Raw genomic sequence first — 22,381 nt, forward strand, 5'->3', positions numbered from 1 at the left:
GTCCCCAGGGGGGCAGTTATTTGATGGATTTTTTCCTCGGTGGTGTTACGTTTTTATAACAGTAAAATTTCACTGTGGGGAAATCTGATAAAACCACTGAAACTGTTTATATTAAGTGTGATATCCTGCAGCACACAAGATGTCAAATATGCTTTTTCTGTGTTGCGTACACCATGTTTAGAATAGTTTTAGTCTTTCAAGAGCATGTTGATATTTTGACTTGATAAATTTCCTTTGTTTCCCCATCATAAATTTGACTTGTTTTCTGTTTATTCAATAGATTCCAATAAACATTTTTGGTGAGAATCATTTTTGGCAACAGATTCTTTGTTTTCAAACCACTAAATAGAAAAAAGTGAGTAAGAATGACACTTTTTTAAGTAAGTATTATATGTTAACCTAATCCAGCCTACAAAAGTATTCACACCAGTTGAATTTTCAACATTTTGTCATGTCACAGCCAAAAGCTTCAATTAAACTAGCACAGTATCAGACAATATAAGGACAGTGAAGTGATGATTTTAAATATGTATTTATAAATGCAAATCTGTCAAGTGTGGCATGTATTTGTATTCAGCCCCTTTTATTCTAGTAACTGCCCCCAAAATAATTCCAGTTGACTTCAGGAAACACCAAATCAGTAAATTCACCTGTGTGTAATTTGATCTCAGTGTAAACACAGACGTTCTAAAATGGCCTCAGAGGTTTGTTAGAGAACAGCTGGACAGTGATCACCCCAGGTAGTTAATGGGTAGCAGTAGAGTATTTTTAAGTACTTTAAAAGTGGAGTAATATAGAGTACTCTACTATTAATTGTGTTATATCCTATAAAGTTAGGGTATTAAGCAAAATCCCAAGCTTTGAACAAATCAAGCATTTAAAAAACAATTCTGGTTATCACCCTTAACACCCCTGAGGGAATGTTTTTCTAAAGCAGGGGCAGGGAGTTTGTCACAGTTGATGGTAAGGGGCATAATAAAGGGCAAGGCATGAAAAAAACACAGAAAGATGCTGAAAAACCTGCTTGCTGAAAAACTTCAGAAAGGGGTGGAGGTTTATTTTCCTGGAGGACAACATTTTCACATTTCAAAATATAACTACAAAGAAATATTTTAGATCAATTATGTGTTATAATGTCTGTTCAGTGATTTAAGATTTTATTTGTTAGAAATGTAAACCTGGTAGACAGATACCCCCAAAGAACTACAGCTCTAATTGCCTTATGGTGATTTCATAAAGATGCATGCCACACGTTTAGGTTCTGACTTCTTTATAAATCCCAACAAAATACATAAAATGATGTACCCTTAATGCGTAAAACATGTGGATAAAAAACTCAACGTGTGTTAAAGCCAAAACACAGATGCAAATAAAGACGCCTTTAGATTAACTCTCCAAATAAAGAGCAGTATTCACAGAAATTTGCTTAAAACGTTTTATTTTTAAAAAGAAAACAACAGTGAGAAAAGAAAAGGAAAGAACATAGACACTGTGAAAATGCAGCATGCTGGGTGTAACATTGTATCACAGTCAATAATTCTAAAACAGCTATTGTTATTAAAAAATTAATTTAAAGTCTTCTCAGGTATCTAGAGAGGTTATCAACATAGTTTGCTAATGTTCTAAAATGTTACTTCAGGCTGATTCTTCAGTTTTACGTGTTTGACGTCGTTCACTCATTCACATTTTATCAGGTGCCTGAAAACACAGAAAAATAGCATCCAATTATTTTTTTATGCACATTTGTGACATTTTTTTGTGAACATTTACTAACTGTGCAAAGTTAATTAGTGGAGTGATTTATAGTTTGGTCACCTGGCTTGTTTGGACAGGTTTGTGCTGCAATGGATCCTGCGATGGTTGTGCATTCACATCAAAAGCTGGCATCTAAGAAAATAAAACACAGATACATGTGAAGCAAAAATGTGGAGACATTGTAGAAATCATATTACTAATACTCTGCTCTCTCACTTGTTGCTGGGGAATTCCTTGAGGAGGAAATCTAAATGGGGGTACCTGAAAAAAAGCACATAAAATTTATGTTTATGATGTATTTTGAGTGTAATAGGAAAAATCAAATAATAAAAAACTCTATTACATTTCCCAGACTGGGCCCATTTGGCACAGGAGCAGTGTTCTGAATTATCTGAAACAAAAATAAACCTGCTATTAGAATCATGCACTATACATAATATTAGGTTTGTAAGGATTCATTAAGTTACCCAAAATATTTACCTGGTTCTTAGCGAAGTCATAAGGGTAGAACTGCAAACATAAAACCACAAAACCACAAAAATGTTAATAGTCGCACTGTATGCCACACATAATATAAAAAGTAACAGATCAGCACATACAACTTCAACGCTCTGTCTGCCAGGAGGCTGTGGGATGGAGTACTTGATGAAACCGTACTGAGGGAAGGTCTGTTGAAACAAAATTAGTAAAAAGTAAAAGCAGTTGTTGTCATAGTTTAGCACATCTAACATGCATGTGAGAAAACTCTTACTTGTCCTTGATTTGTTCCAGCTGCACCAGCACCAAACATGTATGGAAGCTTGGTAAAACATACAAAATACACATAAATGATGTAAGTAAAAATTTAATAATTTGATTTTTACAGTTAAATGGAAACATAACATTAAAGAATTGGGACCTACAAATTCCACACTATAAACTCCTGGGCCTCCAGGTTGTGGGAAACCACCGGCGAAAGGTGAGTTAATCTGCATGAAAGTTGGGGAAAAAAAACTTTTATTGGTAAAAATTAAACTTCGATATTTATTTTCTTAAAGTTCCATCAAGCATGTAAGATAAAACTAAGGAGGAAGAGTTTAACAAACTCAGCACACAGTATGCATGTTTACCTGTGTCGCTGGAGCCCGGGGTCTAGATCCTGTGTAATGCGGCAAGTATTGGAACTAAACGCAGAAGCAGAAACATTTAGAGGAGTGACAGCAGGACATTTTGTGTGATAGTTTTAAAGTTTTTGCTGTTTAAAATAAAATCTAAGACTTACGGGCACAGCACAGGCAGTGCCAGCCAAACATAGGCACAGGAAGACTGCTTTCATTTTCGCTCTGAAAACACAACATTCACCGTTGTAAAATCTATGAAAGTCACAGAGGATGGTTGGTTTCTGTTAGCCAGGTATACATGTACTCACCCACTGCAATAAAAACAAACCAGAGAGAGAAGATGAAATGTTGAACTCAGAGGATGAGGTGATGCTAAATGATTGTGTTGTAGCTCAGAAAGGGCAGGTTTGACTTTTATAGGGTGTCCCTTCACCAAACAGTTAATTACAGTCGAAGGGAGTGAAGTCACCCAATGAGGGAGTACAGATCAGGTGTCTGGCCCACAGCTTAACTAAATGACCAGTGGCCCAATCCACTATCTGAGTAATAGTAGAGTCAGTTTGATTACACAGTCGGTGGCTTAGCACCTTCACTCACCTCAACCTGCATTCAGCCATATAGTGAGTGTTGGATTTCATAGTTTTATAGAAATCAATGTATTTTCAAGTGATTTGGAATTACTGTAAGTAAGATGTTGCAGAGTTGTTGCTCATGAGGTATGGACTTACTAATGAAGAAATCAAATCGAGATAAAACCTCTGCAGTTTACATGGGAAATTGTGATTGATACAACCTGTTCCAGCTGCGCCTGACAGGCACTTTAGTTTATACACAAACTTTAAATAGTGTTGCAGAAATTTGCATTAGTGTGTTGTTTTATTTGTTCTGTGTATTGGGTTTCTAGAAAGACACAAGATGCAATTTTAGGAGTATTTTTGAAAAATGAAACAAAATAAAATTAAGGTTTTTGTCGTTATTATGCAACAGTTTTATTTGTAATTTTTTTGTAGAACTCTGTTTATACTTTGACATTAAAGAGATTTCTTAGCATTTTTTTGTTTTCTTTTTTTGTCGAAAAAGCCACATTTATTGATCTTGATTGGGGTAAAAGATCCAAGGGATGAATAGTTTTAAGCACCATATACATAAATAGTGCCATATAGTGATATATGGCACTATTTATACCACTATATGGCACTATTTATGCTCCAGAGTCCTGGAGCTATAATTTGATTGACTGCAGAGCTGCTTCTACTTATAACATGATAAATAAAACAGATGTGTTAACACTTGATTGTTGTTTGGAGATAAGTCAAAGATTTATTATTTATGGTTACTGACAGATAACATTCCTACTCCTTACTAACCTGAAACTCACTTGTATGACATTTTATCAATCAGCAGTGTTGTTTCTGAGATACAACAGTGGAAGAAGATTTACAGTGAAATGTTTTATGAGAGACAAGACATTTACCATGCAAGTAGAAGACCTGTTTAGTCATAAAATGTAAAATATATACAGTACAGACCAAAAGTTTGGACACACCTTCTAATTCAATGGGTTTTCTTTATTTTCATAACTATTTATAAAGCAAGAAATCCCACTTATTAACCTGACAGGGCAGGTTGACCTATGAAGTGAAAACCATTTCAGGTGACTACCTCTTGAAGCTCATCAAGAAAATGCAGAGTGTGTGCAAAGCAGTAATCAGAGCAAAAGGTTGCTACTTTGAAGAAACTAGGATATAAGGGGTATTTTCAGTTGTTTTACACTTTTTTGTTTAGTGCATATTTCCACATGTATTATTCATAGTTTTGATGCCTTCAGTGTGAATCTACAATGTCAATAGTCATGAAAATAAAGGAAACTCATTGAATTAAACGGTGTGTCCAAACTTTTTATCTGTACTGTATCTCCATGTCACCCATATTCTCTAAATTCCTAAAAGATATTATGTAATATAGTATACAGTGACCAGATACAATTTAATATCTACAATGTGGTCTGAACACAAAGACTTGTTAAAAAGGAATCTCATCAAACAAAAATTCAGTTTTATTCAAACTATATAAAACTGTCTGGCCAATTCTTAAAAAAAAATCAAGGTTGCTACATACAAAAACCTTTTTTAAGTGAAATATTTAAGAACTTCTTGATATTATTACTTACTTATTTTCCTATATGTAGTTATTTGTACAAGACAAAACAACACAAGGACACTGATTAATGCGTTCATTTCATTTATTATCTGAGCTTCTTAATAGAAAGATCACAAAGAGGAATAGTGGAAAATAGGACAATCATATTTCACAGCAATCCACTAATTTGCATTTCGTCACATTATATTTTTTATTTTGTTGAGGAAGAAAACAAAGCACCATCTGAACTGGAATGATGTCCATAAAGTGTAGCACCAAATTTGTTAGAGGCTATAAAGAGCAGCATCGTTGTCTGGTTTCTATTCCTCTGAGCTGGTTCCTGGTTTCCTCATCTTAAAAGAAAAAAGAAACAAACTAAGTCAGCTGTGAAAATAATTAAAACTTATGACACAAACGTTTCATTAAGAGTTCATTGTATAAACTGTCTTTTCCTTTCTTAAGTTGTGTGTGCCTGTGTGTATCGTACCTCTTTCTGCACACATGAGCACAACTGCTGCTGACTCAGACCTTTTTAGTCATCTTCCTCGTCATCATCACTGGGTTTGGCAACCTGAAATCACAGAGGCTTGTCATGAGCCAATCAGTAGGGAGGATGAGCCAATGCTTCTAGAAAGCTCAGCTAAAAATGGGCTCTTTTTTTCCCAAGCAAGAATAATTTAGTTGAATGAACTTACTCGCCTCTCCATCTCTTTAAATATGTCTTCTGCTGCTGTTATCAAAACATATGAAACCATTCAGATGTAATGTCCATATAGAATACTTAAATAGCTCTTACGGGTGCAGCGATGATAACAACAGGAGCAACTGGTGCTACAGGAGCAGCAGGGGCAGCAGGGGCAACAGGGGCAACAGGGGCAGCAGGGGCAGCAGGGGCAGCTGCAGCTGGAGCTGGCTGGTCAAATCCAAAGGGGTAGTACTGAAACGGAAGACGATGAAATGAGATGAGTACGACGACAAACATTCTGCAACAACTTTCAGTCAGGAAGATGTTAAATGCACTTACAATCTCATCATCTTTGCCATCTGCCCTGTGGATCTCCTGCTTGATGAATCCTTGGACCTTCCAGAGAAAATTCATTTAGGGATTAATATGTGCATTTAAGCCACAGCAATGCAAGAACAACCAAACTTTTACTTAGATTTTTGTTCACAACTTCTTTTCCTCCACAATTCTAACAAATGTGGCACTGTTAACATCCAGCTTTAAAATGTCACTTACTGGTCCTCCAACATATTGCCTCTGGCTGTTAACTGGGAGCAGCTGAAATTGGAAATAGCCACAATTATCACATAAAAGAGTAATCGCCGGGTATAAATGTGTATTGAAAGGATGAAATAATAATATGCTGTTTTTACAACTTCCAGGGACCCCACTGGGGCTCCAGCAGGGATTGCTTGGGCTGCCTGTGAAGAATAGATCCACAATATTAACCTTCACACCACTGGATCATTTGTAAGGGAAGGAAAAACTATACTGCAGTTGCTGCGAAACATTTTCGTTGCTGTTTTTACCTGAGGAGGGGCATGGTGAAGGTCAAACTCCATGTACATCTGAGGCTGTTTTGTGGGAAATTCATACACACATTTATACCGGCTCATTACAATGCAAATCAAAAATAGTTGAGCTAAAATGCTAAAAAAAAAAAAGAAAGTAATTTAGACATAGCAAGAAAATGATCGGAATTCATTCCTATAAGATAATGTACTGCTTTGTGTAATTGGATTTTTAGTTGCTTGTGCTGCAAATGTTTTATGTCAAAAATACTAAACAAATTTGAGGAACAAATGTGAGTTTCCCTTACAGGAGCACTGAAAGCCATCCCAATGATGCAGGCTGCTAGCAGAATGAGCTTCATTTTGAATTAAGCTGTGGAAACAATTATTTCTGGATTATTCCATGCTGGTATATTCAATACAGATCTTTTAAAAGAATAAAATATAGACATCATGCAACAAATCCTTCAGTAATTCTATTTAATTTAAAGAGATCTACCTTTCCTGTCCGTCCACTTGTGAGTACAGAAGTATTCTTGAAGAAGGATGTGTGATGAGCAGAGGGAGATCAGCTCCTATTTATTTGCTGACAAAACAAAGACCTTTTGACAGGCATTGGTCATAAGCCAAATAGTTTTAATTTTATGATCACATCACTGACAGCTCTGTCTCTGGGAGAAACCCCTTTAACACATTTTTTGGCTTGGAGCACACATTTATGACATATGATCCTTCAGGAGCGTAATTTATGAGGTACAGAAGTGCAAGAACCCAGTAAACCCAAGTCCCAAGTGTGAAAATATGATTCTAATATGTAAACATTTTTATTCTTCTTAAATATCACTGTATTTTTTGTCAAAAACTAATGGAAATTATTGACAATGATACAATGATTAAAAAGAAAATCATTGTAAATAAATTGTTGAGTCTTTAAACATTATAAAAACCCAGATGACCCAGAGAGAACTCATACATGCTTGGAGAGAACAAGCAAAATCCAGGCACCAAGAGCTTAGACCAGCTTTGACACTTGTCAAAGGTCGTTGGTTTATTTAGGAAAATATGTGTTTTCTATCAGACTGATTTATCCACAGGCTCAAGTCTACGCAAACACAATATGCATATGTCACTCAATAAAGTCTGTATAAGATATGCATTTATGATGCACATGCCCATCTATGTACGTCTCATTCATCTGTCCACTGTATCTGTTTTGGATTATTCAGAGCTGAGGATTATACTGATGGTAAATGGGCAACAGGTTATAGAAATCCCAGACAGGTCCATTGCTCAGTCGCCATAGAGATTTTCTAAACAAACCAACACACACATTGAAATTCACTCCTATGGTAAATTCTGAGTTGCCAATTAAGCTTATTTGTTTGGTTTCACACTGTGGGTGAGACCACAGTATCTGGGACAAACCAATAGTCATGCAGGAAGATCATAAAATTCCACACAGGTTGAACCACCAACCAGGACTGGAACTGAAGGAAAACTTGAGGTGAGGCCTACTGAGGGTAAATGCCCTATCATCCACTAACAAATAGGTGTGTAATGATACATTCAGCTCACAAAATGAGACCAAAGATGAAACTGGGTTAACAAAAATGAGACATCAATTTTCATTAGCCAAGAAGCAATTTGCTCTGCCAGTTTCAAGTGGTATTTAGTTTGATCATTTAAATTTACAATACTTTACAAATGTATCATTCTGTCTCATTTCAGCCAAAATCTTTAATGGGTTCGACTGAGACTGAAGCACAAACACAAGTAGGAAACACAAGTAGAGCACAACTGGAACATTAAAGGAAAATAATATATGGTTTGAACATTGTTTCATGTGTAAACCATTAAACAACTGAAAAGGTTCTCAAAACTAGTTACCTAATAAAGCTCCAGGATTTTAATTCCACCAGACAAACCTTTTTACAGAAAATCCTGTAAAAACCATTTGTCACTCTTCTGCCAAACACCAGGCATGATCTGTATTAACAGCTTGCTACTACCTGAGGGAAGGAGTTATAGACAGACCTTTTCTTTTCTTTTATTTTATTTTATTTTCTTCTCTTTTCTTTTCAAAAAGGAGTCAAACACCTGGAGCTACAAGAGCAAATAAAGGACTCCATATAAATAGTAACTTTTTTTAAGACTTCTTGTGAATTTTGCAACACGTGGAAGTAGTATTGGTGTTCACCCAATCAAATTCTGACATAATGATGTAATGTGGAAATTAAATGAAAGCAGATAGATGAAATAGTAGCACACAGGACAGCATTGAAAGACAGAGTCAGTCTCTGATTGTCTTCTTTATTTAACATTGTATATAAAAACACCGTACTAAAGGCAAAAAATACCAACAATGTTAGGCATATTCTAAAGACACCTTAGTGATAAATTGCTAGCCTTTTATTTTGCAGTTGATATTTTAAAACATCATGAGTAAGTGTTAGCAGCTGCTGCAGTTTTAAGCCAGGTTTCTCTGTGTGGGCCGGAGTTTGGGTCGATCCGCTGATCGGACTGTGGGAGTTTTAGGCACTGCTCTCTCCAGACCTGCAGGCGGGTTGTTAACATTCAGCTGTGATCCAGAGCAAGGTAGACCCTGTAATGGTTGGGCTCCAGAAGCTGAGGTCCCTGCAGTTTGTCTGGCAGCCCGTTGGTCTGGGTTTGTGATTCCGGCAAACTGACTCTGCGCCTGAACAGCTGCTGCTCCAGCAGGAAGGTTCGCAAGCATGGTGGGCATAAACATACCCAGCTGGCTCAGTTTTGCTGCTATCTGAAACAGAGAATAATGTATAGATAATATAAGACACATGGAAGGAGAAGCAATTTTAGGATTTGGGATCATCAAGTTCACTGAAACAAAGTGTTTGCACATGTTGAGAGTCAGACAAAAATCTTGGCTGATTTACCTCCAGTTCCTCTGAGCTAAGACCTCCAAGTGAGGGATTCTAGAAAGCCATGACAGTTTATGTGAGATGAAAAATGATCTGGCAAAAATTGTGAAGCAACAAAGACCGTTTCATCATCCAAGCATAAAAACACCAATTCATATCTACCATGGGTTGCTGGAGCATGTACACGACTGGGGGATTCTGTGAAAGAGAGTTTGACAGTCTGATCATGCAGTTCCACTTTTAACTTCCAATAAAGTCAATATTTATTATTCCATGGGATCAGTCATGTCAAATTAAGGAACCTGTTGTTGTGTTTGTTGAGCTGCAGCCATGGAAGGTGCAGCTGCCCCTGCAGCATTTTCTGCTGGCAGAACTGGACCGTTGGTGAGCTGATTTATTGGAGTTTGAGGGAGGGGAGACTCAGAAACCTTCGGGAATCCATATGGGGAGAACTTTGTGGGAGAGAAAATGCATGCAATATTTAATTTGTGTTCATGACTTGTGCACTGAGTACACAAAGACTTGAACAGTACTACCTTGCTCTGAATTAGGAGGTTAAATAATCAGCACTTGCAGCATTATAATGTTAGTTGCTGTCTCGGCATCATAAATCAACCAGTAATTATGTTTAGAGACAGATGTCTGTATTTGCACAACACTGTCTCTGGTGAGAGAGTTTGAGGTTGTCTCTGGTTTCCTTTGAGAGCACTTGAAAGAGGAAAAAAAAACTTTCATTAAACTGTTGAAAACTGTTCAAGACACCCACAGGGGGAATCTTTCAAGTTAAAGTAAGTTGTGCTGGGAATTTTTTTCTGAACTTCGATCTACGGTGAGCACATGCAATACTTGAAACTATGTGTGGGATATTGCTGAAGGCACAACCTGTGTGTTTGCTAATAATATCTTACCAGCTGATTGCTATAGGGTGAGGGGAATACAGGCATGAATCCGTACGATGGAAAAATCTAGTTAGAAAAATGGAAAGAACACAGACACCATTGGGATTTATTGTTTTAAAATTACAAGGCAGAAAATCAGAAACCGTCTTCAATCCAGATTCTATTGTAAACGTTCTTATTTCTTACCAGAGGCTGCTGAGCAAGGGTCAGCTGGTTAGGTGGTAGAAATCCAGCGACACTCTGAGGAAGGGGCAACATCACTGGGCTGCCCCCTTGTGGAAACAATGCGTAATGTTGTAATGAATGTTGGTTGTTGGCCTGTTGTTGGTTGTTGGCCTGTTGATCCGGCTGCTGGGGATTTCCAGGCTGTGGTTGGTCCACACTGTGAGGAAGAGACGGGTCCATCTGAGCCTCAGGTTTCCTGATTGTGGCATCAACAGGTTGACTTCCATGACTGACTCCCTTCTGTGACTGCTGCAGAGGACGAGTTCTTGGACTAACCTGTTAAAGAAAATAATTAGATGTAGCATGTTCAATTAAGCGTTTGATAATAAGTTGGCATTTTATTATTATCATTATTATTTCTTACCGGTATTGCAGGTACTATTATAGCCAAACATGAAAGCAGAAATATGATGAACATTTTTACGAACAAAGTGAGGCCACCTTTGCTCCCAGTTCTTCCCTTTCAGTCACTGGAAGCGTTTGAGTAATGTCACCATGGAGCCAAATAAATTGACTGAAAGTGAAAGGACAGGAGCAGACACTTATGCGTCTGTCAGAAGCTGAAATGACCAATCACAGCACAGAAAGAAAAGCTCAAAATCCACCTAATTATCTCCTGTGAATGAAGCAGTGAGCTGGAAACCACACAAATTCTCCTGAATGAACTGAATTGCAAGTTTTCTTTCAATTATGATGGTGTAACGTCTATAGAAATGTATAAACAGCCAGTGAAGAGTTCAGACAGTGTTGCTTCCTGATACTCAGGACACCTGTGGGTGTGGCTGATGTCACTGTCTGACTGCTGTAATTATTCTTAATTATGTATGTTATATGTGTGACATGCGCAAAAAAGCATGAGAAAAGTTAGCCTTTCTGAAGTTGCTTAACCAGGATGAATTATGGCTGATTCATCCAAATCCAATTATAAATTCATTATGAGGTGTATGGACTTTTAAATTCCTGTAAAGTGCGGATGAGACAATACAGTGATTGCAAGTACACTCAAAAGCATTAAAAGTTTTAAATTCATGTCTTTGAAGTAGAAATGATGAAAAGCTGAAGTATCGCTGTACATTAAACACAAGAATTGTTTATATTTAATGCCATTTTAATATTAGAATCACATTATACCACATCACCTTTAAAAAATTAATAAATAAATTGAAATTTGTATTTTTGTTTATGGAACAAATCTGTCTAAAGAAACCAGAGAGAGTGGATCAATTTTTACTTTTTAGAAAAATAAATATAATATTCTATTATTCTATTTGAGGTATATGGAAACAGTATAGTGCTGCGTCATTACAAATATATTTCTTTTTTCTTTTTATATTATTATTATTTTTATATATACCCATTGCCTGTTTTGTGTTTAATATGGACGGCTGACTGATGTTTGCCGCTTATAGTTTAGTGAATTGACGTTTTAGAGAAGGGGTGGGCTACAAAATACTTTTCATTCAAAATTTTTGTTTGTCAACGGTGAAATATTCATTTAAATTAAATAAACAAACAAATTAATAAGTAACACATGTGGCAAAATATAACAGCCATGACGTCCTGGACATTATGAAAAGTTGAAAGTTATCTGGTGAATTAAGTTTTCATGTCTGACAGTCAATAAGCACAATGTCAGACTCCTTCTATGATCTTCTAGTGTGTTTTTGTTTTAGCATTTTTGCAATGGGGGAACTATGTGATGGACTGAGTGTGTATAATCAGGAACTGCTTGTGTTTCTGTAAATCTCTGGAAAACATCATTAGCTGTTGATGTGGCTCCCATAACACAGTAGCAGAGCAGAGAACATGGAGCTTCTTGAACTCGTAGTCAGTGAGATCATTGAGAAATCTAAGAGAGCTTGCACAGGATATAGCATTCTCATTTGATTTATCATTTAATGTTCATATTGATTCATACAAAAACTATAACTAAATTTTATCTTGGCAAATATCTTGTCCATTTTATTAGATTTTATTAGAACCATAACACTTCACCTGCAGCACACAAAAGATCAGTCAGTACACAGCCATAATTAAAAAGAAATATGAGTTCAGAAAAATTATGAAGATTAAAAAAAATAGAGAAAAAGTACATTCAAAATCAGGATTTTTGATAATACAGTGTTTAGGCACATCAAATTACATCAAACACAAAGTAATTGATTAGAAAAAAACACACATAATGTATTTCAGTCAAAGTCTTTGGTATCAGCAGTGAGTGTTGGTCAGGAGGGTGATTCAGAAGAGCAGTACAACTTGGCAGAGTCTGGCTTTTAGCAGCTTACACTCATCCCTTTTCTTAAGCAGTCAGCATTCAGGCTTGTCTGTGTGAGTTTACTGAGTGGATGTTACACTGGTGTGTTGTCAGAGTCTTCTCGTTGGTGGGTCCAGTCTCCATATGGTGTTTTTCACCATATGGACAAACGTTATCAAGACTTTACATGGAAAGACAAACAAAAAGTGTGCTAGTTAAAATAAGTGCAATCAGCAAAATATAATAGGAATGGAAAGGAGGCACAAGAAACAATGAAATTGTAGCTAGTTCAAACTAATACATTCGTTGTTATATAAGCCATTCGATTCTGGTTTTGTCAATGGCCTCACCAAAATAAAACACCATTTTATTGATCTTATTGCAAATCAAAGTAAATAAATTCTTCCCATCTTTCGAAATATTCCTCGTGTTGGATTCATTTTAGAGGCTGTAGCTTATCAAATATCTCCTCGGGGGGTGACTGAAGTCGTGATTGCCTTTGTTGTCGTTGTGGCTTTTGTTGTTGTTGTTGTTGTCGTCGTAGTCGTTTGTGAACACAGAGTCGGAAACAGAGTGCAGATAAGTGAAGGCAGGTCTACTGAGTTCCTCTGAAGCAAAAACAAACAAACAAAAAAAAAGCAGAAAAGAAATTTAGACAATACAGATAAATACTAAAAATGATCAAAATAAAAAGTTATTATTATAATATTAACTACCTCTTTACTGTCCGACTCACTGCTAGTACCGTGCTTACCATGGCACCTCTTCAAAAATTCACAAAGAGAAGAATTATCTCACTTTAACATATAACAGAAAAATGTTCAATAATTTGCACAACTTCAAGTAAACAAAGCAGTGCTTAACAGTTTTGTACTTACAGTTGCATGGGCACTGATGCAAAGAACAATCATCAGAAAACACACCATCCTGGACTTCATGCTGTCTTAGTCTCCGTATCACAGTCGGGCTCGAGAATAAAAAGCTTAATGATGAATAAAAGATCACGCTCATCAACTCAGTCTGCATATGGGTGCCTTAAGAAACCCAATTAGCTTTTAAACAGCTCTCCTGTGTCGACATTGCCTGAAAACTTCACAGGTGTTACCTCATCTCTGATGTGTCAGCCTCAAGCAAAACCAACAGAGGTGTGAACAGAGTTTTGGCTTTAGGGTTGGGCTGGGTTTTTATAAGATTAAATGTTCACATCCTGTTATGCATCTGAGTGAATGTGTGAGAATGTGCACAAACACAGGCAGATAAAATCCATCTTCAAAGAAATGTTTCAGGTTTCAATGTTTAATGTTTGCATAACAGGAACTTTTTTTTATCAAAGAAGAATTCTTAGTTTCTTCTTTTAAAATCTGGAGCCGCTCATTTCTTTCATAACGACTCCATACTTGCGAAACAGTTGTGTTTGTTGCTTAGAGCTCCCTGAAAACAGTGCTTGCTCTGTTCTTTCCTAACATTATAATTATCTTGTTTATGGATGTATACATGTTGGACTTAGTCTATATTTTTTTTCTATTGCAGGTAATAAATATGACACACTGTTGCAAATGTTTCTGGGATTTTTTTGTCTGAGAGGCTCTCATTACCTTGGCGTAATAATATCTATCATGACATATCTGTGTCCCCTACAGTAAAGTCAGAGTTTTTTAATTGCCTGCACAGGTTTATGGTTTGAAGTAAGTAAGATAATGCATGGGTGTATAAAGGTATAAGGGTTTTTGCCTTTGGGTAAAACTTGACTCGACCTGAATGTGTAGAATATTTTCTTTCAACTGGAAAGCTGTGGGGTCAATTCCAGCCTCCTCCTTTATTGAATCGAGGAAAAGTTCCCCTCCACTATATGTTATACCTTGCTGTTGTTAAAAGATAAACTGTGTCACGAAAATACCACGTCACTTACTTTACCTCAGGGAAAATAATAAAACAGCTGTTTATTCATTTTGGGAGTGAACGGAGATTTCAGAATGCAGGTTTGTAATCTATTAATAAAGTTTGACTGACCTATCTGACTATTTTGTTGACATTCCCTTTAGCGCAGTTCAAGGGCATAGGTTTGGTCTAAGTTTTGGTGGGACCTTACAACTTACTGACCAACCCCCCCCCCCCGACCATTTTTGACCAGTGAGATTTTCGTTTACTTATTTTGTTTTTGTTAAAAAATACATGTTTTTTTTTTTTAATTAATATGGCAAAAATTGGTCGGGAATATTTTATATCCCTTGAATATTGGTCGTGACATGTCACGACCGTCCATACCCAAACCTACGCCCATGGCGCAGCTCCATCTAATGGATCCATAACGTAACCCCAGCCTCTACTCTAGAGTCTATTCTATGCGCCTTATAATGCGGTGCGCCTTATATATGAAAAACGTTTTAAAATAGGCCATTCATTGAAGGTGCGCCTTATAATGTGGTGCGCCTTATAGTGTGGAAAATACGGTACACCTTACATGATAAAAGACATTTATGTTATTTCATTTTATTCCTGAGCAAACTTCTTCAGAAACAAGAACAAAACAACGTGGAAAAAATAAAGTGCCTTGCAAATATACAGTACAGACCAAAAGTTTGGACACACCTTTTAATTCAATGAGTTTCCTTTATTTTCATGACTATTGACATTGTAGATTCACACTGAAGGCATCAAAACTATGAATAACACATGTGGAAATATGCACTAAACAAAAAAGTGTAAAACAACTGAAAATACCCCTTATATTCTAGTTTCTTCAAAGTAGCAACCTTTTGCTGTGATTACTGCTTCGCACACACTCTGCATTTTCTTGATGAGCTTCAAGAGGTAGTCACCTGAAATGGTTTTCACTTCATAGGTGAGCACTGTCAGGTTAATAAGTGGGATTTCTTGCCTTATAAATAGTCATGAAAATAAAGAAAACCCATTGAATTAGAAGGTGTGTCCAAAATTTTGGTCTGTACTGTACATAAACTCCTTGGACTTTTTCTTGAACGTTATTATGCCATAGGTAGTTACTTTAATTTAATTTATTATGATTTTATTGAACTTACCAACACACGCAGAACATGATGGTGAAGAGAAAGAAAGACAATAGACAGTTTTCAAAACATTTTACAAGTAAAGATGACCATCTTCCTTGGCCCTGGTGAAGAAAAGCATTCCCATAGCATAATGGGACAAGTTTTATTATTCACCACTGGGCTGTTTTTCTACAATATAATTTATACTGAAACAAATTATACTACTGCTGCTGGAAATTGAATTTCCCAGAGGAACTTTCCAGAGGGATTTATAAAATTCTACCTAAACTAGACTAAACTAAACCTCAAGGAATAGTTTGACTATTCATCATCAGATCAGCATTTGGAAAATCTTCTGATCTTGAAGCAGAATCCCATCTATTTCCAGCGTGGATTCCAGTTTTAGCTTAGAGGTGAACCACAAATGCATATTCAGCAGAGTAAATTTCTCTACTAAACAGCAAAAAAGTTTGTTCAGCCATTATGCTGCCATGTTTTCTGCTGAGCCCTTATCCTCCTGCTACGCCACCCAGTCGGTAACCTCAGCTTCCATAGCACATATCACATAGACAGCACATTAAACTGAAGTACAGTAAAGCAAGCTGTATTTAAATGCACCAACTAGTTCCTTATTTCTGTCTCTGCTTTGTTGTAAGTTCTTGAACCCACTCTTAATTCAGACTGTGAGAAGAAAGATAAAAAAAAATATGTAGAGGGGGAAAAATATGAACAAGTCTTATATTAATATCAACAAATCAACACAAAAAAAAATTTATTCTGGATTTCTATGGGTTTTTCTTTTCTAAATACCATGCATATTGCTTGATAACTTAAACACAGAATTATTTCTAAATGGTTTTACTGATTTTCATCACTTCCATACACTGCATTACGCATATACTTCATTGAGTTCTAAGTTATAAATGCAATGTCTCTTGCATTTGAAATTTGTCTTCAATAAAAATGTGCACAGTGGGTGTTAAAAAAGTCAATTAACTCACTTTTCATTCACAAACACATTGAGACCATGTGTATTCAACCTGTGCTTTATTGAGGAAGCAGCATGAAGAATTAGGAGATGTTATTTGACATATCTAGTAGGGAGAGAACAATCTTTATGTTGTAGCTGCCACCGTGGTGGTAGGAGCTGCAGTGGTAGGAGCTGCGGTGGTAGTTGCAGCAGTAGTAGTGGTGGTGGTACTGGTGCGCAGAATCTGAAGAAGCTGCTGAAGGACATCCTCAGTTATACAAGGACGGCCAGGTTTACCATGAGGAGGACCATGGCCCTGAAACAAAAAACAAGGTCAGGTTTATTCAGATTCAGAAAACAAATTCTGGTTTGGTAACAGTGCTTATCTACTCCAGTGAAATTAGTACAATAAACTTACCCTATCAGAATGAGGGCCCCGAGGTGAGCGCTCCTCCCGGCTGGATGCTGAGTCATCCTGTTAAAAACGATAATAAAAAATATTTACAATTCTTCTGTAGTGGCTGAACCGACGAAAAGAACATTGATTCAGTCTTTTTAAATATCGCACTTACGGAATAAGCCAGAGTGAGACACAGGAGGCATCCCAGCACAAATAGTACCTTCAGCATTGTTTCACTGATTACCTGCCAAAATAAGAAAATAATTTTAAGATTACTATAAGTAAAAAAAATAACCAGTACCATGAAGGCACTGAGTTAATGTCTGACAGGAAAATCAAATAGAAAACAAAATGAATAATTATAAAAGAAATTTGCAATTACAGTTTTCTCTTCACAATCTGTCCCAGAGGAGGTCAAGGCAAATCTGATGGTGTGTTGGTCGGTAGATCTTTTTATACGCATGCAGATGGGTGGATTTAAGATCCCTGGGATGTCAGGATGTTGGGAAATGATAACTGTTAGGAAACTGTCTGCTCAACATTTCAAGTCGTAGATGGAAATGTTAGGAAATAGGTGAAAGAATAATGAAACGTGAATGCTTTGCAAGATCAAAAAAGAGTTGGGCACTACTGACCAAATTAAAAAACATGTAACTGGTTTAGTGGGTAAAATATTAAATAATCTTTTAAATGAGTTAAGAGAAACGTAAAAAATAACCAGTGATATGGTGTCTTATATTTTATAGGGGGAAAAAAGCATTAAAAAAATGTTTAGCTGAAGTAAAACTTGATAAAGAGCCTTGTTGGAGTAGGTAAAACTTTTAAGTTTGTTTTTTTTTTTTGTAAAAATTACTAAGGGAAAAAAATGTAAATATTGCCAAAAATCTTTTACAAAAGTGCTCGATGTAACTTTTTGAGCATTTCAAAATTAAGCCAAAGAGCAGTGTTGTGTTTTTTGGATTCGTCAGATTTTTCAGGTTCAAATTTTGTGAGTATTTTTGTGTGGACTGAACAGCTGTGAAATTCTGAGTCTTTGCTTTTTTCTTTTCAAATAATTCAGTATTTGAATATCTATCAGAACCTTTTGCTATTAATCACATTATTTTTCCTCCTCATTTTTTCTCAGTCAATCGAAAGTGTCAGTTATGTGTCAACTTATATTACATACTTATGTCAAAGAATGTAGTGTGTAGAATTTCTAGGAAAGAAATTAATGAAATGCAAATTAGAATAAAACTGGAACATAACAAAAGTTAGAAAAGTTAAGTGCTGTGAATACTTTACAGATGCACTGATTTTTATTTATTTATTTTTTGTTCCTGAACAACAAAAGAACAGCAAATAATCATGGAAATCCTTCAGTATAATTAAAAAAAAATCATAGTCTGATAAATAAAAAAAGATACAAACTGAGCATTCAAAGGTGTTGTCTGGACTCGAGGTTAATTGCTGGAAATCAAATCTAGTGGAAAAGCTTAATAAGCTCTTTAAATGCTCTGTATTAAGTACTGCATCATCTGGTATTATGAGTGGTTTTAATATTTCCACATGTTTTCTTTCTTCATTGCACATTTCTGTTGCTCTATGTCTTTTTGCAGAGGCAAGCTGTCAGGACATTTAAAGTAGATCATGGAGTGCTGACCAGATGAAAAAAGGCTAAATAACTTATGGTGTATTTAAAAAAAACAAAAACGGAAATTAGAATCTCAACGCAATTATGGAGAGGGAGCGATGCCAGACAGTTTATGAAATAATTATTTAGTTGTGTCAGTGAGTTGGCAACAGTGGGGTGAATATTGTTAACTGCAAAAAATTCAGAACTGACCTGGTGCGTCTGTCTGTCAATAACACCTTTCACTGCAGAGCAGAAGAAGACAAAGGCTGATTTTTAAACCTTTGCTGACAAAGATAAGATGGTCTTCACATGTAAGTATCGGCCAATCACAATACCCCAAAATTAAGGAAATTGGCGCCCAGAAATCGACTGGTCGATAAATCAGTTGGCCAATAAATGTATCTTATTATACATCTTTTGTCTTTTTGAATAAAGTTGGAGAAATTTGACAAAAATATGTTTTTTTAATTTTCCTAAAATATGGATCAAACCTGCTATCATCCTTGGTATCTTAATAATCTTTATCAATAAATGGGAGCAGAAGGCTGCTGGTGATCATTTCTACAAGCACGAATGCAAATTCCACCGGGTGTTGCCTGCACTAAATGTAACCCAAAGGTCTGATGTCAACATACTAATTTATTTCAACACTAAGGGACCAAGAATGAACCAATCTTGTGTTGTAATTTTCTGGACCTGCTGTGGATTATATATAATAACATTAGATTGTGCTATTACACCAAACAGCTGTCAAGGTGTTGTTTCTGTATCTAACCACACATTACAAACAGGTTGCATTTTTAAGTATGACAATTTCCCAACAGCTCTGATCCAGATACTGTATATAAGAGAGTCCAAAATTCAGCTCAACACAACAACCTTCTTATCAAGTCAAGCAGAGAAGATGGTGATTATATGAATTTATGTTTCATTTCTTTTACTCTATAGAAACAATTTGTTTTATTGATAAAGACTTTATTTATGTTCCAACAGCTGAAATCACTGCAGCCATGCTGAAGGTAGCACTTATCCTTGGATGCCTCCTGAGCCTCATTGTGGCTGCACCAGTAAGTGACAATATTATAAGCAATTTTTTTAAGTGGACTTAAAAAATGTGCAGAGAAGTTTAAATATGTAGTTTTGCATGCATTTACTTTGCATTGAAGACTGCATGAACTCAGATTTCAGTCATTATACAAGTGTAATTTCTTGTTGCAAACCTCTGACATGTTTGTTCTAAAGTAATCTTTAAATTTTACTGCAAGAAACATCCATGGTTTGGAGTAGGAATAAACCCAAGTTCAATATGATAAAAAATCTGTGAAGAGATTAGATTAGGAATTAGAGTGAAAAATGTGAAAAAAGGAAAATTGTAGAATAGAAATGTTGATCAGCAATTTTAAAGAGTTTGATTTGATTTTTATTAAGAGGGATATGAATTATTTTTTTACATGACTTTTACTGTTGAAAAGTAAACAAAGGCAAATAAATTATTTTTTCAGATGGAGGACCAGCGATTTGCTCGCTCTAGATCGAACTCCAATGAGGTGAGAATATTTCTTGTCTCCATAATAAACCACATATAAACAGCATCTACTGTATAACTGATGCACAGTTTTGCTAAATTTCTAACTATCTGTATGATTTTCTTACAGGTCTCAACAAACAACTTGGCCACCCTGTTATCCCTGCTTTTCAGGCTTCTTGCCACCACTACCACAACTACAACAACTACAAGAGCACCTACAACAACAGTTGCTGCTACTACTACATAAAATGGAGTCTTGAACATCAGCAAATTTGTCATGTATTGCTGAGAAAGTTATCTTCTTTTTCTTTTTCAGTTTTAAATACTGATTATCAGTCATGCTCAATAAAGTTTAGCAAAGAACAAAAAATCCTGTGACAACTCTTTTCTTTCTTTGCAGCCTCTGAATATATTCATATTGTTACCTTCCTAAAACAATGGCCGTAGTCTTTTTTTTTTACCAGAAGTGATTTTGACAAAAAAGGAGAAAAATACCCTCTTTCTTTCTGAAATATGTTTTAGTAAAAAAATGACTTATGCCATTATTTAGGAGGGTGACAATATGGAGAATCCTAAAACACATTTTCATGAATAATTTACTTTAAACCTCCCTGTTTGTGACTGTGAATGGATGACAAGATGAAGAACCAAAGGGGAACTTTTTCTTAGTTTCATAATATTTCCTTTTATCTGTCATAGTTTGTATCAGTGAATAGCACAAGGTGCTAAACAACTCTCAGTAGAAGCTTTTCCTGAGAATGGAAACCTGTTATGTTGCCAGAAAGTCAAACTAAAGGCTGATAAACCCTGATTGTCCATTTTACCACATGAATAATCGTCTCAACAAAAATTCACAAGTGCAGCTTCTTAAACTGCACAACTGACGAGTGAGACCACACTTCTCTGAAAATCACTTGCTAGTCCAGCTGACATATTTTCACACTACCATGTCATTTCATACATTGTTTACTAATTAGTTTTTTATTGTTTTTAAGGAATAAAACATCAAGAGTGGTCCAATAGTGTTTTTACTGTTATTAACTAAATTAAGCACCATGTTTCAGCACTAAAACTGAGCTAATCTGCAATATATTACTATTTCTGTTAAAAAAAGAGAGCAAGAGAAGGCAAGTATCCATCCACAAAGAGTCTTGCCTGTGTTCCCCACAACTAAGTCTTGACTTTTCGATTTACATTGACAATGTACATTTTTTTGAATCAGGAAGCAAAAACATGTCCATGTGATTCAAATGTACTCCAGCATACATTAGCCAATAATTGAGAACAGAGTTTGCAGACATGTCCATGTGTGCCTGTTTCCAGTCACATTAAACATATGGATTTCTTTATTTGTGCAACTTCTAGACATTTTGAGTCTGCTGTGGCAACCAAAATATAGCATAAGCATTCAGCTCACATGTGCTAGAAAAAGATTTATGTACATTTACTTATATACATATTGTGGAATGGATTTATCATGCAATAGACAAGGATTCTGGCAAACTATTGTATTGAGTTTTTGTGTAATATTTGGCACAAGTAATATGCTAATTCCACCAAATAACTTCAGCACACCTCCAACAATCAAAAGGTAAAACAAAATCCCTTTCTCATTCTTCTCTCATTGTTTAACATATAGAAATACATTTGGTAATCTGTTCTGAGCTAAAACAAGGAAGCTTTAAGATGATCTGAGGTCAGACACTAAGAAGAAGATACAAATATGTATCATTGATAAAGTGACTATCAGGAGTAGGTGGTGTGAGGTGGTGAGGCAGACGCGATGGAACCAGGTATAGCAGGAAAATGATATTTTAATGGTGAAAATAGTCCAACATAATCCAGAAAATCAGGCAGCACGACTGAGCAGAAGCCAGGGCTCAACGCCGGTAGCAACTGATAAAACGACTGGACAACACGAAGGACTGAGCGCACATTAGACAAGGACCCGACAAAGACACAGACACACAGGTGACACTAAATACACAGGGGGAAATTAGGGAACGAGAAACACCTGGGAGTAATCGAGGGGAGAACAGGACAACATGGAGACACAGAGACACAGAAAACTCGAAA

General features: G+C 36.0%; 1 protein-coding gene and 2 long non-coding RNA genes across 3 annotated transcripts; 1 reads left to right on the plus strand and 2 right to left on the minus strand.

Moving 5' to 3' along the window:
* Positions 1-8,786: 8,786 nt before the first annotated feature.
* ambn (ameloblastin) lies at positions 8,787-11,574 on the minus strand. Its single transcript, XM_028019298.1, has 7 exons — positions 10,895-11,574; positions 10,492-10,806; positions 10,315-10,371; positions 9,709-9,858; positions 9,569-9,604; positions 9,422-9,460; positions 8,787-9,285 (listed from the first exon to the last, which is right to left on the minus strand). Exons 1-7 carry the CDS (start codon positions 10,946-10,948, stop codon positions 8,977-8,979), a joined length of 960 nt encoding a protein of 319 aa, XP_027875099.1. The 5' UTR covers positions 10,949-11,574; the 3' UTR covers positions 8,787-8,976.
* Positions 10,045-20,668, plus strand: LOC114145638 (uncharacterized). Its single transcript, XR_003595741.1, has 5 exons — positions 10,045-10,194; positions 19,602-19,684; positions 19,771-19,844; positions 20,280-20,324; positions 20,433-20,668. It is a non-coding gene; the product is annotated as an uncharacterized LOC114145638 (long non-coding RNA).
* On the minus strand, positions 12,472-13,930 carry LOC114145637 (uncharacterized). The gene is made up of 3 exons (XR_003595740.1): positions 13,663-13,930; positions 13,501-13,548; positions 12,472-13,392 (listed from the first exon to the last, which is right to left on the minus strand). It is a non-coding gene; the product is annotated as an uncharacterized LOC114145637 (long non-coding RNA).
* Positions 20,669-22,381: the final 1,713 nt, after the last annotated feature.

This window comes from Xiphophorus couchianus, chromosome 5 (genome assembly GCF_001444195.1).
Source record: "Xiphophorus couchianus chromosome 5, X_couchianus-1.0, whole genome shotgun sequence".
Classification (NCBI taxonomy): domain Eukaryota; kingdom Metazoa; phylum Chordata; class Actinopteri; order Cyprinodontiformes; family Poeciliidae; genus Xiphophorus; species Xiphophorus couchianus.